The 21,809-nt window shown below is 34.6% G+C and overlaps 2 protein-coding genes across 4 annotated transcripts in view; both read left to right on the plus strand.

The window, feature by feature from the left end:
* Positions 1-10,362, plus strand: part of LOC111085841 — a 23,603-nt gene extending 13,241 nt beyond the window's left edge. For 2 of the 3 annotated variants that reach the window (XM_022386252.1, XM_022386253.1), the window contains one exon: positions 5,416-10,362. In XM_022386252.1, the coding sequence (XP_022241960.1) occupies positions 5,493-8,579 (3,087 nt within the window). In that variant the 5' untranslated portion in view covers positions 5,416-5,492 and the 3' untranslated portion in view covers positions 8,580-10,362. Of the gene's footprint in view, positions 1-3,120; positions 3,907-5,415 lie in introns of all 3 variants that reach the window. The other variant, XM_022386251.1, reaches the window with a different exon arrangement.
* Positions 10,363-20,965: 10,603 nt separating this feature from the next.
* LOC106459724 (otopetrin-2-like) overlaps positions 20,966-21,809 on the plus strand; it is a 34,049-nt gene continuing 33,205 nt past the window's right edge. The window contains exon 1 of the mRNA XM_022386264.1: positions 20,966-20,996. The gene's annotated coding sequence lies outside the window, so the exon portion shown is untranslated. The remainder of the gene's footprint in view (positions 20,997-21,809) is intronic.

A 21,809-nucleotide genomic window follows, 5' to 3' on the forward strand; every position in this document is an offset into this window, starting at 1 on the left:
ATGTTTATCATCCCATCTGACTTCTTCCCAGGGTGATTTCAATCATCCATGCCACTCCCTTCTTATTGCTCCTTATTGACTGGCACAACCTTGGTTTCCTCAACTCCAAACTACCCTTCTGTTGTCTCTTCCTCTCATCCTATCCCTTCTATGTCAACCTCAGTCACTGGTCCTTCATCTTGCCCTTCCTACCCTCCATCTTCCCATCTGGCACTTATCAGGCCTCTAGCAAGGAGATCCAGATTGTCTAGGCATATTACTTCCTTTTTTAGCATTGTCCATTTACCCTTCCTTTTTTGAGGTTTATCAACTTAAATGGAACATTTTCTGCTGTTGGTCTTTGAGTTGGGGTTTTTCCCCATCTCCGTCTACTGTTCCTCTTCTTATGGATTTCCTCACATGGCTGTTCAATCATAGTAATTCTGTCTTCCATAAGTGGTTATCAAGCAGCCTTATCTCACACCTTCCATTTTCCATGGTATTTTCCTCTCCTACCCTCTCCATTTTGTTGTGTTCCTTCCAGATTTGTAGACCTCTTAGTCTAGTGGTCCTTCTAGGTTATTTGTCATTATTGTTCTTCATTGCCTTACTCTAACCTTGTTTGAACCTTTGTCCTTGACACTTTCCAGTTCCAAGCTGCCGAGCATTGGAACATGGAGGAGTCCTCCTGAATGTGATTGCTTTCATTCAGTTGAGAGTAGGGCAGTAAGGTTCTGTTGGTGTAGAAGATGTTGAATCCTCCAATCACACACTATACCTTCATGCAATGGGCCCCGGAGGGTGAGGTTGCTTATATTTTGAAGATGTGATCCACTTCTATGTTGTGGAACCAGAGGGTTGTGTTGTGCTCCAACTTCCATACAGTCCTATTCAAGGGATAATGTTGCACATATTTACAAATAAATATGTTCCACCTCTGTGCTGTGGGTCCTGGAGGGTGAGATTGTCTATATTTTATAAACGTGATCCACTTCCATGCAGATGGACCTGGAGGTTGCAATTGCAATCCAGCCTTCTTGTGGCCCTATGTTGCTTGGGAGTAGATCTGTCACATTGCAGTTCACCCCTTCAATAGGGATCCATCACCCTACTATCACCCTGATGTCAGTTCCCAGTAAGTGGTTTTGGATTAGAGATGGGCTAGTCAACATAAATCCTCACATGTTTTGGTTGTGTTTCATCTTCCTCACTGAATTTGCCTCCACCTCTGTACAGTAGGATCCACTTTCATGCAGTGGGACTCCTATCAGGAGGATATTGTTGATTGGAGCAATGGTTCTCCCTCTTATACTACACCTAAGGTAGTTTTCACTTTCTGAGGCAGATGTTGTGCAGTGGGGTTCCAGTCTGATTGGGTTTGAGATTGATATGACCTGCCACATCTTTTCCTACCATCAATCGGATGTTGGGTTAATGGATGTATGGTTGGTTGTGGATTTGCCCACATGTACCCATTTCATAGATCAGTTTGCACAGTTTATACTTCCATTCTACTTAACTTCAAGTGAAGGTGGTGTAGACCCTCCTCCTACCATAGGTCAGATGTTCTATTCCCAATATTGCTTGGTTTTGAAATGGAGTTTACTGGTCGTTTATTGTCTGTCACACACTAGCCACTCTATGCCTTGGATCATACCCATTTTAGATTTCTCCACATTCTTGTCTGTAGGTTGTTCTTCAACAGTCTTTCTTCTGTGGAATTGAGATTCTGGTATACTGTGGTTCGGATTACAACCCATCCAGTTTTTCTCCAATTTTTGGTTGTGCACCTCTGACTTGCTGCCTGTATATGTGACACTTCCATACACACTGGCTGCAGAGTATACCTGGTACAGAAGTGGTGCTGTCTCCCACGTGTGTTACTCTCTCGACAGGGATTACACTTCAGGGGTGTTTTTCAGAAGCTTTCTTTGTATCCCTCACACCAGTCCCTCTGTATATTCAATGTGGGATTTTAGCTATACATGTGAGAAGAGGTGATGTACCATATTGAAAGTTATTATTTTCCTGTACTGAAATTTATTTCTGATAGGTGCTTACCTCTTTTCACACTTCCCATCCTTCCTCCCCACTGAAAAACAATGCTTCCTTTTCTCGAAGTGATAATTTGGTAGAATCAAATGAAGGGAGTCACATGCACACTCCTATTGATGGAGGTTACTGCATGATGATTTACATGCGAGATGCAGTTGAACCACATTGATGGGGGGTATGTGGAAGTTCAAGGCTTGTGGCATGCACAACAAATTTTGCATATAGAGGACATCACTAAACGAGCTAAACATGTGACAGGAGGAAAGTACCTATCAGAAATATATTTTTAGTATTGGCAAATAATAACATTTCTTACTAATTGAGTAAAAAAAAAATGAAGTAACAAAACTGGGCTCAGAATGTAGTAGAAAATACACAGTCTTAATTCAGACATTAAACACATTCTGTGTATGTGTTTGTGTTTGCTTGAATAAACACGACAGACTGTCACTCTAGCTGGATATTTTCAGTGCTTGACTCTTCAGGATCCAGTTCCAGACTAGACTATAATGTTTTAGCATGCAAGAAACCTTGTATTTACCCAAAGCAACCAGTCTCCTGACATGACTGGTCATTCTCATTATAATACAGATGGGGCCATAATCTCTAGATATCTCCTGAACAACCATTAAAGGGCACTACTGTTGACATTCATACATGATATGCAAAATTGCACAGTATTCTTCTCAGGCAGAACAGGTATTATCAATTTTGAGAACAAACAAAGGTATCTTTAAATAAGATCAACTTAATGCCTGTCTTGACTATGTGTTATGTGAAACCTGTACATGTACAAATTATTGAATAAGTTCAGAATAAATATAATATTACAAGATGATAGAAATCTATGGTACACTTATGTAACACACATTCACTATTAATACTGTGATATGTGGAACATACATAAATCCTGTCCGGATTACTTTTTTTCTAGAAAAGTTGGGTCATGATGTTTTATTTTATTTTAATTGCTGAAATTCTAACATATCACAAAATTAGTTTACTTGGAATGTACAATCCTGAATTTTGATATAAAAAGCCATTTTTCATGACCACCGGTTATCTTGTTTTCCTTATTATAACCAGCAGATAAGCCTGACCCTTGCCCTGTCCAAGAATGGAAGACACATTAATTTTGGCAACCTATCTGAATCACCTTTGAGCTTCCACAGTGGATAGTAAAGCAATTCAAATTTGGTAAGTTGCTGTTGACCTAAACCTACACTGCCTCTGGAAATAGGATGCCCTCGGGAAACCATGGCCACAGTCAGTGGAGTTGTTTCTTCAACCTTCTCCTCAGACCTGCCACCAGCAACAAATACAATACCATTGGCATCAAGACATCAGCAGGCAGAAGGCAAGAAAAGATGCACTATTGCCTTGTGAAGATATATTCCAGTACTATGGAAATGGAATGAAGCATGGTATGTAAGAGACGTCTGTAAGATTTGTAATTCCCAACTCTACCTTCCTAGACCTATGAAGGCAAAGAAGAAATAGGAAACATCACGTTAATGTCCCCCAAAAGAGACTATGACCAAACTGGAGCCCTTCTATCAAAATTCCCAAAGGTGATCCCAGTGCCCTTGGATATGTTGAGTGTAGATTGGTGATAATATCACTGCAAAGTGGATGGAAGCTTAGGCCTTACCACAGTGAGCAAGTGACCATATTAGAGGTCGGACTTGGCTGAATGGCAGTGGCTTTGTACTGAAATTGACAGTTGGCTGAAGAGAACCATTGTCTTCCAGAAGATCAGTGCTGAAAGGCATCATTCTGTAGAGGACCTCAATGGTCTCCTGTCATCTCTCTAGAACTGCAATGTAAATATTGCATATACATATATGTATGTGACTGCTCCTTATGTAAGTTGTAAGTTGATACTTGGTTGAGTTTTTATTTATTTATTTTACATAATATTTTCAGTTAATTTTGTGTAACTTAAGAATGATCATTAGTTCATTTTTTAAATGAATGCCTCATTGTGTTTTTCAATGTTCTTCCACTTGTGATTTTATTTGACTGTAATTTTCTATCATTATTTCTATTCAGTGTTTTTTCAAGTATTTTCTGTAGTTTTGTATCATTTTTAGTTGATTTCCACTATAGGTTTGCTAAGTTTGCAAAATTTTATGTTTCATTTTAGTTCAGTATTGTTTTGTGGTATTAATGTAAATATGTAATATGTTTAAACTGTAATTTTATGTATTTGAGTTTCAGTTTTATATATATATTTTCACTTATATCTTTTCTTTATTTGTAACATATTTCTTTACTTAATTGCCTTATTTCCTGTGATATCTTTATTTATGTAATTATTTTTTATTCAATTTAACTGTATATTTAGTTCAGTTAATTATTTAGTTTTTGTTTGTTTTATATTTCTTTATTGTGCTGTATTTTACAAGAATATAAATGCCTTTTCTTTTTTGTTTTATTTCTGTTATGTAATTTAATTTTGTTTTATTTAATTTCTGATGTTATTTTAAGTTGTAATTTTGGTTTATGTAATTTAATTTTGAGTTTTGTTTGTGGTTTTTGTTGCTATTGGAGTCTTATTTTTAATGAAGTTCTATTTGTAATTGTAGTGTAACTGTCATGACTTCATGCATGTAGTTTGAGTGATTACTATAAACTTTTTCAGGGTAAATTAACAATAATTCATTATTTTTTAACAACTGATCTTAAGATTCAAGTCTAGGAAGACCCTGATGTAAGAAAAGAGAGAATATGTTAAGTAGAAATATATTTTAACCTTTCCCTAAATAATGAAGAATTTATTGTTATTGAGATAAAATTTCATGTTTCATTTTTTAATTTTTGTACAAAGTTTCTGTCTGTAGTTATGACAACCCATCTTTATAAACTAGATGTGAGAAAGTTATATACTTCTGCTATTTCTTGAGACAAAGGTTACATATTACAATCATTCTATAAAGTTTATACATGCTTGGCCCTGCTTCTCTGTCTATTCACCTCAAGTGAGGTCATACTCATTTCAAGGGATGATCAGACTTGTACAAGTAAATATTAGTTAGGGGTTTATTTTTTTTGAATATATGTTTTGGAAATGACTATTGACATATGTAATCTAAGGATTGTAGGGTACTGCATTAAGAATTGTCTTACTTAAATGTATGGTATCTTTTTTTTTTCATCTTTGACTTCTGTAAGTGTGATTATTCTTAATCTCATCTCTTTTGTGCAGACCTCAACAGCTTGTTTAGTTAGAAAATTAGTAGTTGTAAAATAGTGACCAGTTACTGGAGTGTAAGATTCTCATGTTTATTTGTTCTACAATATTATATCAAAAGTTTTATTGATACATGTATGTTAATTTTAGACTGAATGTGTAAAATATGATTTTTCTTATTGTTTCAGAAAGAAAATGAATTCACCTGACTCTGTACAGGTTTTCAACAATTGAATGAAATAATGATGAGGGTAGTTTAACTGTAATGATGACTGACAGCGCCCAATCTTCTGTGGTGACTACCTCCTCTGGTGGAAGTTTGTTTATAGTGAGTGATGGAAACATGGCAAATTCAACTTTATTACATACCCCTCAGAGCTCAAGAGATGACAATTGTGAGGTTAACCAGGATGTTTCAAACAGCACCTCAAGTGAACAAGATGACACAGTTATAGATTCTCAGCCAGTTCATGATCAGATATCACCATCTGAAGTTGAATTAACAGGTCGTGAAAACAGTTTTATTAGAGGTAGAAACAGTGACAGCTTCTCAGTGGAAAGAAAAACTGTTCTATCTTCCCATGGCCGTATATCCACTATACCAGAGAAAAACCAAGATAGTGGCATAAGTGGTTGTGTGGAGGAGAAGACTTGTACACCACCAAACTCTGCTTTATATCTTCATGAAGATTTAAAGCCAAGTGACTTGTCCATGGCAAAGGAACACATGACAAAGCATGGTGGATTTGCAAAAAAAACAAACTTTTCTTTGGCAGTTCCTTCTAATAGCAGTGGATTACACGTGGAACATGAGGTAGATCCAACTAGTGCAGCTGGTTTGCAGCTGTCAGACTCACATGTTATGCCACCATCAAACAGAGTAAGCAGTAAAAATATTCAATTCATTAGAGATCATACACCAACCCTCAGTAACCTTCAGTCTCAAGGCTCATATGAAGTATCTGGGTTTATTGGAGTACCATCATCAGCATATTCGAATGGTTCTAAATTCCAGAGATTGCCCCCTGTTTCTACAATTATGCAGCCACGCTTAGCTTCATTGGTGAAAGGAGGTTTCAAGATACCTTCCCTTGAGTCAACTCACATAGCATCTTTTGTAGACTTGCCTCGAACTTCAGTTACTTCCAGCATTGACCTGTCTAATGCCCATGATCTTCAAAGTTCAGAAGCAGTGTGTCTTTCTACTATTAGTAGGCCTGAAGAACATATCATGGTGAACCCTATTTCTTTGGTAGCTAACAAATCTGAAGCTGAAGGGAATTTCTTTGGAGAATCTGTTGATTCATTTCAGTCTGGTTCTACTTCGTTATCTGAAGCAGGTGTTGTCTACTCAGCTAGTGCGTCTCGAGGTATGTCACATTCAGCACCTGTCATCATGTCACTACCAGATTTTTCAAAAATTCATGGTGGAAACCTACTGATATCAAGCATCAAAGATCATGTTGGCCATATATCATCTTCTGTTAACAAGTTTGCGAGAGCGAGCCATCGAGGACCTTTGTTCCTTGATGACGATGGTCATCCAATTGTTCTTCCATCAACTAGTCCCTTGCTGACACCATTGGATTTGGGGACAGCCACCTTAAGTATGGTTACTTCTCGAATTTCAACACAAACTGCTGGAAAAGGGATTGGCCAAATGAACACATCCCCTTCCTATAACAAAATAGCATGCTCTAGACCAACATTAGGTGTCCCTACTGGTGTAATCACTGCAGTGGGATCAAGTCATTCTATCACTCCAGCTGCATCTTATGTAACTACAGGTGTTCAAGAACATCCCTCTTTAATCACACAAGTGGAAAATGTTCATATGTCAAACACTTCACCTAAAAATGGATCTGTTCTAGATGGACAAGATCTGTCAGGAGTTCTTGGTAGGAGTGAGTCTGAAGATGATGATGCTGATATTTCTGAAGCTTCTAATATTACCACAAGTTCCGCATTGGATAACATATCCACGTCTGCTTTGCCATCTATATTATCTAGTCTTGCTTCACAATCTTCTTATTTGTTATCTAGCCTTGTTTCTTCAACTTCTTCAAGCCCTTTGACACTTGCTAAGACAGCACTATCAAGTATTCCAACAACAGCTGGTGTTCCATTGATTCATGGAATGCAACCTAGTTTAGCAGGTTCACATATACCTTATGTTTCACCATTTTTATTATCTGGGATTCTCCCTACCTCACTTTCTGGATCTTCTGTGAAACAGGAACCACAGGAAGGAACAGCTGTATCAGCTGTTACTTCAACTAATAGTCTCTCAACCTTACCAAGCTTAGTTTCTATTCTTAAACAGGAAGCTCCTCTAACTGGAAATATTAATGATTCCGGACCTTTGCCACCATTTACTGTTGTTTCAGGTTTGTCGTCCTTATCTAAAAGGGGCCTTGCTGGCTTTGATTCAGCACAAGTGAACTTCCCTAGTTCTGTCAGTCACTTTGGAGAAATTTCTGTAAAAGAAGAACCAACTGATAATGTAGAAACTTCTCCATCTGAGAGTCTTTCTGCATCCCAATCTCCAGTTTTACAGAATACTTCTAATATTTCCGAAATTTCTCGTTTGACCACAGAGCCACTTGCAATGATTAGTACCAATGTCCAAAGAAATCTTTCCTCACCTGCTATGACACATACAACCATTGTGCCTTCTTCCAACATAACGTCTGGTTTTGGTTGCACAGCTACTGCAACTTCAAGAACCACTCCAACAAATGTTGTTGAAATGGCGTCTACTTCTTTGATTGGAGTTAGTTCTGGAAGAAAAGCCATAATTGTGGATAAAAATGTCTGTCAAATTTGCAGAGCTGGCAAGCCATGTAACTTGCATCACTCCCAGCCCCGCAGTGTATCACATCAGTTGGTGTCAGGACCACTTCTCTCTGGTGATCCAACAAAACCGTTCCAGTGTAACTTGTGTGGGAAACACTTAGCATCAAAAAATGTTTATCAATTACATATGCGTTCACATTCTGGAGAAAAACCTTTCACTTGCAACCTTTGTGGTCATCATTTTTCTCAAAAAACCTCACTTACAAGACATATGCGTTCTCACACTGGGGAACGCCCCTTTCCTTGCGAAGTATGTGGGAAACGTTTTGCTGACAAAGAACGTACAAAAATACATATGCGTACTCACACAGGAGAAAAGCCATTTTCTTGTGAAATATGTGGAAAGTGCTTCTCACAGAAGTCTACAGTGAAAAGACACATGAGTGTTCATACTGGTGAAAAGCCTTTCACTTGTGAAACATGTGGAAAAGGTTTTGCTAATAGAGGTAACTTAAATGCTCATAGCAAAACACATGCTAATAGTGTGAATACATAACTATCACACTATTATAGTAAAATAATGCATTAAATGTGGATGCATCCCTCTGTTTGAGGGTTCCATATATGTCCTTAAGCACCTTTTAAATTACTTTTCATGTTATTATTGAAAGCACCCAATGATTTTTGTTCTTTGAGAATGAACTAGAATGCAAATTCAACTTGACTACTAATCAAGTCTTTATATAAAAAAAATGGAACTATTAGACCTTTTATTTCCTTTGTAAAGTATGAAGTACAAATCTTATGGTTTAATGCAATAGGTAATATTTGGAAATGGAAGTATATTTAACTAAGATTTTAAACAAAAATTTACTGTTTTGTATTATGTATTTTTTAAATAGAAGAATATGGTTAATGATTGAAAAACCATTATGCAAAACAAATTATCCCATGTCCTGAACTATGTTTGCAAGTATTTGTTGGATGAATTTTGTTAGAGAAAACCAGTGAAATTTAAAATGCATTTTGAAAGAAAATATAGACCTATATTGAAAATTGTAAATGAAAGTAATATTATTTTGACATTACAGCATGTTTGCTAGTTATTTACTATGTAGTAATAAATATACCTTGTTATGTATCATGCAGAGTCTATACATTTTATTTGATAGAGACTAAAGTCTTGCATATATTATAGACTATTTAAATTCATATAATAAATTTATTACTTTTTATACTTCCATACTATCTTTACTTTTTTTACGATTGTTTTTATCTTTGTCACCTGCCATTCCATGCATATATTTTTATTTAAATGTAATGTCTTAAGTGTAGAATGTGCAGTTTTAATTTTGATGGAAAGGTACTAAATTTGAAGCATATAATATCTCGGTTGTTGTTTATTGTATGTATGTATCTATGTATGAGTGAGTGTCTCAACCACTGAAAAGAAAAGTTGTATCAAGCACTTTGCACGCCTTTGTTTTTGAGTCTGAAGTGTTTTAGACCATGTTGATACATTAGAGTCATAGAATACTTGCTCTGTTATTAGGGAATAACTTTGCATTTTCTTTGAAAAAAACTTTTTCAAAATTTTTATACTCCTACAACAAAAAACAAATAAAAAAACATGATAATTTCTGCAGGCTTACATGTAGCTATTATAACATGTTTCACATCATACAGTGTTTCAAGTCTATAAACATGATAAGATGCAACAGGTGCTTTTTGTCAAATGAAAGTGTTCTGGACAAATCCTTACAGTGACAACTAAACTGGAATGCTAAACTACAATTGGATTGTTGAAGTATTTTAATTATTAGTTGAAAATTTATCACCGTAATAATTTTTCAGAACCTGTGTTGTACTGTGAAGTTAATTGTATGCATAGATTATATTTAGAAATGGTGTGAAGTATTTTCATCAGTGTGTGTGTTTTATATAAAAAAGGGATCTCTAGTACAGGGAGTTACCAAGTGATTATTCATTTAAAAACAAAAAAGACAACATATTGTTAAAAACTGCAAATTATTTATTTTGAAATAATGTTTCATAACATTGAATAATTTTGTCATGCTTCCTACTGGGAAAACGAGACAAAATTAAGAAGTTTCAACTCAAACAGCCATAAAACCTTATTTTGTTTCCTATGTCCTCCAGTGGATCATCAGTAAGTTTACAAATTTACAACACTAAAAAATTCGGGTTTGAATTTTCGAGTTGGACAGAGTGCAGATAGTTTCCTATTCTTCTTAACAAGTAAACACTATCTTTGTTAATTCTAAAATGAATATCTGTTTAATTCACAATATTTAATTTCCTTAGTATTTTTGAGTTAAAAGTTTATACCTCTTTGATAATTTGATTATTCTTAATATAAAGTGTTGTTGATTTGATTCAAAAACATTTTTAATCTTGAAAAATTTCATTAATTTGTAACTTTATCAAAACAAACAAAGATCAAGGCATATTTTATTATACATTAAATATACACATGCACATATATATGATATAAGTTTATTTGTTTGTTGTTTTCTTGTTAGTGAATGGTGTGTGCATCACAAGATTATTTAACCATTGGTAGTTGTAAAATTCCTGGCCAACATTTATTGGTGAATATCACTTCTCTAATTTACAATCTCAGTTTCTCTGCTTATCAGCTAGAAGAGAAATATTTAGTTTTCTGTTGAATTTTCATATTTGAAATATTCATTTTAAATTTTACTGTAAATCTTACTTTGCTCATATAAAAACTATGAAAATTTTACATCAGGCCTGCCAATAAGATTGAACAGGTTTTAGATGATTACCACCAATGAGTAGTGTTTTCTGATACAATATCTTATCTCCATTCACCTAATAGTTTTTCTCATTTTATTCTGGCCTCTATATGAGCAATTTTCACTCACCACTAGCCAGGATGCTACCACCTACCCTTATGTGTTTATACGTGGTATAGCTGCACTGTAGCATGCAAATAAGCATGTGACAACCCTCCACCAATAGGAGTGCAACACACCCTCATAGTGTAGCTGACTCCCTCTGTACTATAGAATATTATCATCATTTCCCGATTTGGCATTCACGAGTGCAGTCATATAAAATAATTGCTCAGAACATTGCATTTTTGTGTTCACTTTAACTTCCTGCTATCCTTTTGGCAACTTTCAGTTTGTTGTCATTTATGTTTTAGAAGAAAGTTTTTCTTTTTCTGCATAATGAACTCTCATTTTCATGTAACAACTATGACTTCTGGTATGGATCCTACCACATTTAACACTACTGTGACTCCGGGATCCATACTTTCTGTGGAGGTATCAGCTTCATTGTTCCAGAAGTTGGAGTCTGGCCTGTTATGTCTCCTATGCCATGGTTGGATCTCCCATTTCCTGGGGAATTTGTTCCTGAGGATGAAGATTTGTACAGCCTCCCCCCCCTCCTACTTTTGCAGCTCCTTTCCAGACTACCACACTGGATCTCCCTCATCCTTTCTGGACATGATCTCTCAGGTTTGTTACCTTTGGTTTCTTTCCCCTGTTTTGTATTATTTTCCCCTCTATCCTTCAGTCTGTCCAAATGTCCAATTATTTTATTTTCTCCTCTTCAGTGGGTAGCTCGTTTGTGGTGGCTTGTCAAACTAGAGAAGTTCTATCTCACCCTCACTCATTATCTTATTCATCTAGGGGTGTTTTTCAACTCCTACTTCAACAGACCTCAGGTTTCTCCTCTACATTTGAAGGATATGGAACACTTGGTATCCAAAGCCAGGACTATTTCTATTCCTGTGTATGAGGTTCTCTCTTTTAGGGACCTGGACTTCCATGGAATCACTTGTCACTTGGGGTTGTGTACACATGCATTGTCTTTAGTGGGTGTTGCACAATCAATGAAACCTTGCTCTGGATCCCTTGGATTTCTCTATTTTTATTCTTTCAACCCTCCAAGTTAACTTTACCTGGTGGGTCGAAAGAGAAAACACCTCAGCTGGCATTCCTTTTCCCCTCTTCATTTCAATTTCCATCTCCACACAGATGCATCTCTGACTTGTATTCTCAGGAGATAGCCACTTGTTGGTTGGCAGTTGAATCTAATCAACATATCAACCTTTTGGAGCCCCTGCCTGTGGTACGGGGGCACTTGGTCATGATCCATTCCAATAATTCAACCATTGTCTCTTATACCAATCATCAATGGGGCACCTGGTATTGTTCACATTGTTTTCAAACACTGGAATCTCCTTTTCTGGGCCCAATATCAACAAGTCCAATTTCTTCTTTGTTACATCCTGGATTCTCTGAATCTTGTAGCAGGTTGGCTCTCTCATCCCAACAAGTTTCTACTGATGGAGGTGACTCTTGTTCCTCGGGTATTCCAGTGGTTATGCTCCTAGCTGAGTGTTTCCCTTTTGGATACTTTTGCCACCCACATCATTACAAAATTTCCTCTTCTGGTCTATTGTTTCACAACCTTCAACTCTAGCTGTTAATTCATTCAGTCAACTCTTTACCTGAATGCCTATCCTCCTATCCATCTTCTTCCTCATGTCTTTTCTCTTATTCAAACCACTGTACGTCAAGTCCTTCTCATCACTCCATTCTGGCCAGCATGACTGTGGTTTCCACTTTTGAAGTTCCTTCAGTCGTTTCCTCCATGCCCCTTCCTCTTTCCCAATCCCTTATCCAGCAACCTCAATCCTCTATCATTCATCCAGCCATAGCCACACTTCATGTGTGAGTTTTGTCCAGACCCTTGTGAAGTGATCCAGACTCTCTGCAAAAATAGGCTTCTTTTTTTCTCATTCTGTCCACTATTTGTCTTTACTGGTTTACTAGCATAAAATAGTGCATTTTTTGTCACTAATCTTTGCATCACAACTTCTCACCTTTTTTACTTGGCTCTTTTGACAATGGTTTATTCACTTCCACCAATACTTTTTGGTCTCCCACCTCTGCCATGTTTCTTCCCTCTCACTTTTTTTTCTGTTTTGTTTTGTTCCTTTTGCCTTCTTCATCCTCTCCATCCAGTTGCCCTACCAGATTGGAATCTCAATGTTGTCCTTCATGCCCTTACGCTTTTCCCCTTTAGCTTCTTGCTTTATGTATCATCTCTCCTTTAAGACATTTTTTACTCATATGTATGAGTAAACATATTCATATATGAGTAAACATTCATATGTTCTCTTTTATCCCAACTGTAATTTTTACCAAAAATGGTGGCGTGTGAAGGGGACAGCACAATCACACCTATTGTTATGTCACCTACACTGTTTTTTATGCTCCCTTTCACATCTTTTTATCCTTTGGAACTCATCCTCTACCTGGAATCTTTTGCCTGTAACCCTTAGCAGTTTGCTTTGTCAACTACGCATCATTGACCAAGGATTCTTGTCACATCTTCCAAGTTTCCTCTCATAAGATCCATCATCTCATCATTTTTCCTGGCTGCTCACTTCTGTCATCCATTAGAAAAACCGTGCAGACTGGCATGTGGACTACACCTGACACTTGTGTCCCACATTATATGCAATCATGTGGCTGTCTCTACCTCATCTGTCTATCACTTACTGTCTGTTGCCATTCTCCATAACTTGTATAGGTTCTGATTGGGTAAGTTCTCACTTTTCTGTCTTTTACTTTTACAGTGGTCTCTTTCTACATTCCTGGATCCCACCCTGTGGCACCCAGGTATACTCGACTGTAAATCCACACCATACAACGTTACTTGTCCTAGTTGAATATAATGGGATTGGCCTGCTTTTCAAAATAGGGTTTTCGTGGTCACCCATTACACTATCTTATGGTGTTGCATTCCTCCAGACTCATCATCGCATGGTTCCCCCTCTTCTAGTGGAGTATGAAAGTTTTGGACTGGATGAATCCACCACATGCAGTTTACCCTTCTGGCTAGCTTTCTTCTATCCTACTGCTATCTTTGTGTTGGATTCCAGGCAGTCTGGTGTTAGATTGGCATAGGACCAGCCAACATGTTGTTGGTAGGGCCCTCCTCCAACCGTGGACCAGATGAAAAATTCCTGATGCTTCCTAAGTATTGGACTAGAGATGACCCACCACATTTGATTCCCCCTTCGTACCATTGCCTGGATGTTGGGTTTCCCTGCCTGGGTTGTTGGAATGGATGTTGCTTTTTTTCTTTCTGCTTTTTGAGATAGAAGTGAAGACAGTTGGGACCCTCCTCTTACCATAGACTGGAAGACAAATACCCGATGCTGCTAGGTTTTGGACTAGAGTTGACCAACAGTATAGTCTGACATGTCCTAATCAGTCTACACTATTTGACACATCCAATTACAGATTGAATGAGCATCTTTTCCACCTTATTTAGTGACACATATGTAAAACAGATGAAGGGTATACCTGGTACAGATGAGGTGTGATCCTATACATTAGGGTATCACACTCCATATATTCTTTTTTGGGCAGCTTCTGAAGAGTGCTCATCTAGGTAACTTTTGCACCAGTCCCCCCACCATTTCAGTGTGGGATTCTAGCTATTATATGAAAGGAGGCAAGGTATCATATTGCAAGTTAACATTTTCCTAGAATGAAAATCTATTTCTGATAAATACATCTACTCACACTTCCCATTTCCGATGTAATAATATTACTTTACAGTATAAAGGGATTCACAGTGTGTAGCACTCCTATTGGTGGAGGGTTGTCACATGTTCATTTGCATGCTATAGTGCAGCTATACCATGTGAAAATCTGAAGGTAGCTGGAAGCATCAGGGCTAGTGATAAGCAAAAATTGCACACATAAAGGGCAGCACAAATCAAGGAAAGCTATTATGTGAACAGAAGTAAGTATCTATCAGAAATACATTTTCAATGTAGAAAAATGTTAACTATTGTTTGTTTTTTTTCTTCTCCCAGTGTCTAATACAAACATCAGTAGGGATTCTTTCATTTTCATATAATATTTGGTTATTTATTTATCTAGTTTCAAACACTTTAGAATGACTAAATTTGCCAATAAGGTACAATAGTGTTAATACATGGAAAGTAGAACTTTGTTATATAATAGTTCAGCACACATTTTTGTTAAAAATGTTGCTGGATTTTAACAAAATCATAGTACTATTACTTACCGAAGGAAGCTTTAGTAATGATGTTCTATTTCGATTTTAGGCTAACATTATTCTGTAAATGCTCTTAATATTTGAAAGGATATGATAGAACTTCAATGTATGTAGTTTTATTTAATGAACATCAAAAAAATGCTCTGAATCCATATATAAAAATGCAGAAGATATTCCATGTACATTATATGGTCAAAAGTGTTTGTTCATCCATGTGTTGATTGTGTTCAGGATATAGACTCTTATGTTTAATATTGGATTGGCAATCTTTGGTTTGGATTACTGCTTGTATTTTTCAGCTAACATTTGTGATAAACTCCTGATATATTGCTTGCAGAATACTATACAATTTTTTCTGCAGTGCACAAGTCAGTGTAAGGAGGTTTTGTGGTCTTGTGTGTCAAGCCCTGGTTTGATGGTGTAGGGCATGTAGTATGTTCCCCAAAACAAACCATTTCATTATGCTTATAAATCATTATATGTCAGTTTACTATTATATTAGCATAATGTGCTTCCATTCACAGTTGTATCACTGTGTCCTACATTTGCATAGGTGGCCATACACTTTTGGACACATAATGTATATTACAGGTGTTATTAGTAAACTTCTTATGTATAGTTATAGTTGAAATAAATCATCTTAGAAATATAAATACATAAAGGTTTGCACCACAAATAGAAATTAATAGTCTTTGATAATCTTTTTTTTCTCTTGATTTGTGGATGTATCATCTTCAATGAATCACTTTTCGTTTGACAGATTCATTTTTCTGGCATTATGCTATAGCACTGTAATTGTTGAAATATTCTTTAGTTTCGTATGTATTGTTACATAAGAATTTTGTTGCATTTGTGGGTGAGCTTAAATGTTTAAGAAATTTCAATTTCTAAATTACAACATCATTAAGTATAATTTAATTGAATTATATCAAGAGTATTATGTAGTGTTATTAAAGGCTGTAAAGGTACGGTATACATGTTTGTTCCAGTTATAGCTTCAGTCAAAAAACTTTTATAGATCAAAGTACACAAAGCAAAACAACAATCTGTAATTTGGTTTTTGGGTGGAAAATCAGTTTGAAACTAAAAAAGTTCTGAATAGTGTTCTGGTGTTTAACTTGCACTAAACGTTTTCTATCTTTTAATACAAAACATAAATTGTAACTGTTGAAAAATCTAAGTTTCAGAGTGATCCTTTTAACTCTTATTTGGAATGAAATAAATGGTATTGACAAAGAATGCTTTTATAACAAAGATTTGCACAACTGCAGTTTTTTTTTTTCAAATTCAGTTTAACAGTTTGCAAAACATACAACCTTATGACATAAAACATAACAGGGTAACATATCAATCTGAAATTTTAATACTGTGATGTATTAATCTAGTTAAACTATTTATCAATTAAATTGTTTGATTTATAATACTTTGCTTATATTACAATGAAAATACTTATTGTGAAAACGTTTGTCATTTGATCACTGAAGTTATCTTGTGTTTAAAATGAATAAAGTTGCAGGATATTTAACTATATAGATTTTGTGGGTACTGATAACTTATATATATATACGTTTATAAATATATTAAGCAAGTGCATTATCTATGTTTATTTTAAACTTTAGGTGTGATTGGTATTTGGACAATTGTACCATTAAAATTTTTTTGCAAATGGAAAAATGTGCCCCATGATATACTTAGAGATAGATTTTTCTAGGTTTCCCATATTCTATTTGTAGTCTAAAGAGTAAGATGACAAGAAAAAAAAAGCAAAAGAGTAGAGTGATAAATCTCCATACATGACCGTCACCCCCTCCCATCCCCGACCACCATCACAACAAAAAGTGGAGTGTTGTGTATGTTAAGGTTTCCATTTTTGCTTGAAAAGGCAACACAACTAACAATGTCTCTAAAATTTATAACCACTGCTTGCCTGGAAGGTATATAAACTTTATAAAATCCTTCTGTTCCTATTGGTAGTACTGTATTAAAATTTTGTAGTGTAGCTCATCTCATTCATGTAAGTGCCTTATGTTAGCTAGTATGAACTTAATTAGTCTGAAGGGAAGGAATTGTTTTGACCCCCTTATTGTAGGACTGAATGAGATTGTTCTGTTTTAAAGATTGACTATTTTCATGATTGAAAAGTTTGCTTGCACTGCACCTTGTTCACTAAGAAGCATTAATTGTATTTTCATCATGTGAAATTTAAATATTTGTGTACGTGCATATATATATATATATATAATTTATATTAATGTAACTAAAAACTAATTTTAGCAGTCAGATTTTAGAAGAATTATAGTATTGAGTAGTGTTATCAATTTTTTTTTTTTTTCACTTTTGCAAAGTTATTTCATAACTCATCCTACAGATATATTTTTATTGGTCATTTTTCTTTTATATATAATAATGTATTTTTCAAAATTATAAGTTACATAAAATAGATTGAACTGTTCTACTCTAACAGTTTTATACATTACTTGTGTTTCTTAGTGCAGATATAATATTTTATTTGCCTACATATCAGGCACTAATTGATTTTTCACCTTAAAAGTTCTGTTCTCTTATAAACACTGTGGAATGAAATATAGCTATATCTAAGGTGATGCACAAATTTGGCATTGGTCCAGTTTTGAAATATAATGTAATCAAATTCTTGTTTTTTTTTCCCCATTAGGTTTTTCATTCAAACAGGTAAAGGTTAGTGTTATTATACAAAAGGTTAAATGATTTCAGCAGTTTCTGTTAAAAAATTAACAATAAAAACCTTTGTTTTGTTTTTAAGTGAAGGTTGTTAGATGATTTATGATAGATCTCTGTATTTAGTAGGATGAACAGACATCCCGGTGTCTTGAGAAAAGTTCTGAGGATACAAAAACATTCTGATTTTATGATAAAGACAAGAGATTCAAAATAATGCTAAAACCTAAAAGTAGTATGTTTGAAATTATTTCAAAAACAATGCTAATGTTAATATATTCGGAAATATTGTAGAACAGTTCAGTAAATGAAATAAAAGTTAAATTATTTCAAATTTATAATAACCATTTTGAAATTAGGGGCAAGGGCTGAACTATCCCGGTTTTTCGGTTTGGAAACCTGGTCACCCTCATATTTAGGTTTCAGAAAGTTAAAGCTACTCATCCAAAAAGTAGTACAGATATAAATAGACTGTAAATATGTTCAAAATGTTTAACTTATGTTCAAATGCTTTCCATTAAGCTGTTATCCATTGTTTTCCTAACACATATCAATTCATATATTTTTATAATTTACCTGATGCCTAAATCACTGCATTTTATAACTCATCTCATTCATCGTTAGTACATTAACAGGGATTATCTCTGTAATATGTTTCAAAGAAAGTTATGTACTATATCCAGTGTGAAGGAGAGAAGGTCAGTGCACTGAAACACACAAGTTGATTAATTTATGTAAAACTGTAGGAGAATATTTGTGTAGGATTTTTAGTAATAGGCTAATGTTTACTTCAAGAATAGCTAATACAGTTTGAAATTCATAACATCATTTTAATGTATCATTTATAGGATTAAATAAGTAATTTTATCATTGATAAAGTTTGGTTAATAATCATAATTCTAGCCTTACAAGTTATTTTCTATTTACATGAATAGTTTTGTGATAATATTTCTAGTATGAAAATGTATAGGAAGGAAAAGCCTTAAGACTTAAAAAAATTTCAAAATTTTTGTCTTTATATATGTACAGTATACAATTTATGTAGAGTAGTGTAACAGATTAGTTTGTAACTAATAAAGATTTTCTCTCCACCACCTACAGACATCATGATCAGTTGCATTACACACACATAATTGTTATAATACTTTTTTCTTAATAACCTTTTAAAGAGAGTGTATAGTGTTGTTCATTTATAAAGACACCATCTAAACTTACTATATTTCCTGGATACAAAGAATATTAACTTAAATAACTAGATATTTTCACAGATGTATGTCAATATTTAATTTAATCTGTATCATCACATTATTATAATTATGTAACACATTCTTTCTTCATTTCTTTCCATTGGCATTGTAATTAACATATATGTTTTTACGGTTTTAACCTACCAATGTATTGTTTATATTATTATAATTATGTACTTGAGATGATACACTGTGAAGTCTATGGGTTTTTCCAAACGGGTGTGATACAATAGACTGAATACCAAAAAAAAGACTGAAAATTAAATCATCAATTCTGTTGTATGATTTTTTTCTACATAAAATAAGAGAAAGCCTGTTGAGTTTTGTAAACTTCCTAATGTACAATAAAAGCACTACCTTTTTTTTTTACCCACCCTGGTATGTTTTAGTGGTCACTATTAAGTGTGTGTATGTAATGGGTAAAGAAAGTAATGTAACTTAGCACATAATTTGTATATTGAAAGAACTGGAAAACTTGCACAAAGTAGTTTTTATTATGTCATTCTTTTCTAACAAAGGAATAATCCTAGGGAAAGAGTTCCTGCTTAACATACTTTACAGAACAAGACTTGTAACCGAACAGAAAATGTGACATATAATTAAGACAGTATGTAATAATTGTTATTTTGCTGGTCATTGTAATCATGATACATTAAACCTTTTAACATTTTAGAGTAAAACCCAGTGTTAAATGCATCAGTGTTTTTGCTGTTTTTTTGTTTATGGTTTTTTTGTATCATCATTATCATACTTTTAGTTATTTGTACATGTCTATTTTAAAAGTACCAGTAAATTTTTGCACTAAGTGTTATTTGAGGTAACATTTTTGTCTCGGTCTCCTACTGTTGTCAGTTTTAGAGAGTACAAATTGAATACACAGAAGAGTGTAATTAGATATAAATTGTCTTGTTTGAAAGAAAACTTTCAGATATGTAAAATAGTACCAGCTGAATTGTTATTGTAAAAACATGTCATCATGAAACATGTTATCAAAATATTTCATCTTGTGTAAAGATTCTTTGTTAAAAGTTTTATTAAAAAATAATAATCATGCTTTATATTGCATTTGCTATCTCAATAAAATCTTTTAATCAGGATTTTTGCTTATGCATTTTCTTCAACCAAAATACACAGCAATAACACAAAATCCTTATTTTACCCAAAAAAAAACAATTCTTTTTTTTCTTATAATCTTAGATATTGTGCAAAATACTTTGCTGATTTTAGTGCATGTAATTTTAATTGATTGTAATTTAATTCTTAAAAGATTATTTTAATATTGTGGATTTCACATCACTTTTACGTACACTTTAATTTATAATATGATAAAAAAGTAGTATATGTAAAAACATTTATTCACATATAGCTTTGGGCGTTTCTTGTGTTCATAATATTTTCTAGCACTAACAGGAGTTTTTAACTAGATAATTTCTTCCGTAAGTACATATGATGTACGATCTGTGACTTCAAAACATAATCTGTTACTCATTATTCCATTCAGGAAGCCACAATTAAACCATAGGCTCCTTCCCTCCTGCTCTTGGTGTCGTCTGAAGTCCAACGCTGGCTGATTTGTAGTATGGTCATAGCAACTTGGCCAGATAAGCCCTGTTGCTCCACGAGGTACCATGTTGGTTGCAATGTGGCAAAAAAACAAAAACAAGTCGACCTTTGCCTTGTAGAAACATGTAACATACGGGAACATTAACTTCTTGAATAGGATCAGTACACGAAAGAATAAATTGAAACATAAATTGTATTTATTTAACCACTTAGTGACTATCTTATATAATATCCGTTGTCACTTTTTCTTTCTTTTTTTTTTTGTAAAAGGTCTATTTCTTTTAGAGCGTATTTCAACGCCCCCCAGTAGCACATCGGAATGTCTCCGGACTTACAACGCTAGAAACTGGGTCTCGATACCCGTGGTGGTAAGTTAATTCAATATATTTTCAAGCAGTATTTCAAAGTCTGTTAAAAGTTTGTTTTTTTTCTCGTAAAAAGTATTAAATTTGAAGAATTACGAACTCACGCAAGGAATATTCATGAAAAATGCACATAATCCTTGTCCAAATAACCGATCGTCATGATCACAAATTTTCTCGGTGTAAAGCATATCTTACCTGCTAAACAAAAGTGTTAACTTCATTTAAAAAGTCTTGGCGATTTGGATGGTAAGTGACTATCACGTAATCACGTCATATGATCTAAAACGGCGTTTTTCGATACGAGGGACCGGCTCGTTGTCTCCCAAAACTGTCCCGAACCACCAAAATGCGAGTATAACGAAAAACCATTACGATGTACGTATGAATATTCTATTATTTAAGTTCAGGTAACACATATAAGGAATAAAACTCCAAACTCTTACTAATTTTTACAAGTATCTGTGTTACCCTTTGAGAAAGGTTGTTCCCTCACCCTCTCAGGCAGAGACAGACAGACACAGCGAGAAAGTTACACAAGCTTTTAAACAATTCAGTATACAACCTTTACCTAAGTAACCATTGGTGTAGCAATGGTTCTCAGACCTGGGGGAAAAGACACTTTTGGCGCCCCCACCTCTGAAATGTTTTGACTATTTGTTTTGTGACTCATTACCCACTTAATGAAAATAACATAAAGAATTAATTACCGCCTTACACAGGCCTGAAATAAAGTCATAATATAACATATTACGATATCACAACTGTAAACCTGGAACTAATGAAGTATAGCCTACTAGGTGCACTTGCATAATTTGT

The sequence above is a fragment of the Limulus polyphemus genome, unplaced genomic scaffold (assembly GCF_000517525.1).
Source record: "Limulus polyphemus unplaced genomic scaffold, Limulus_polyphemus-2.1.2 Scaffold653, whole genome shotgun sequence".
Taxonomy (NCBI): domain Eukaryota; kingdom Metazoa; phylum Arthropoda; class Merostomata; order Xiphosura; family Limulidae; genus Limulus; species Limulus polyphemus.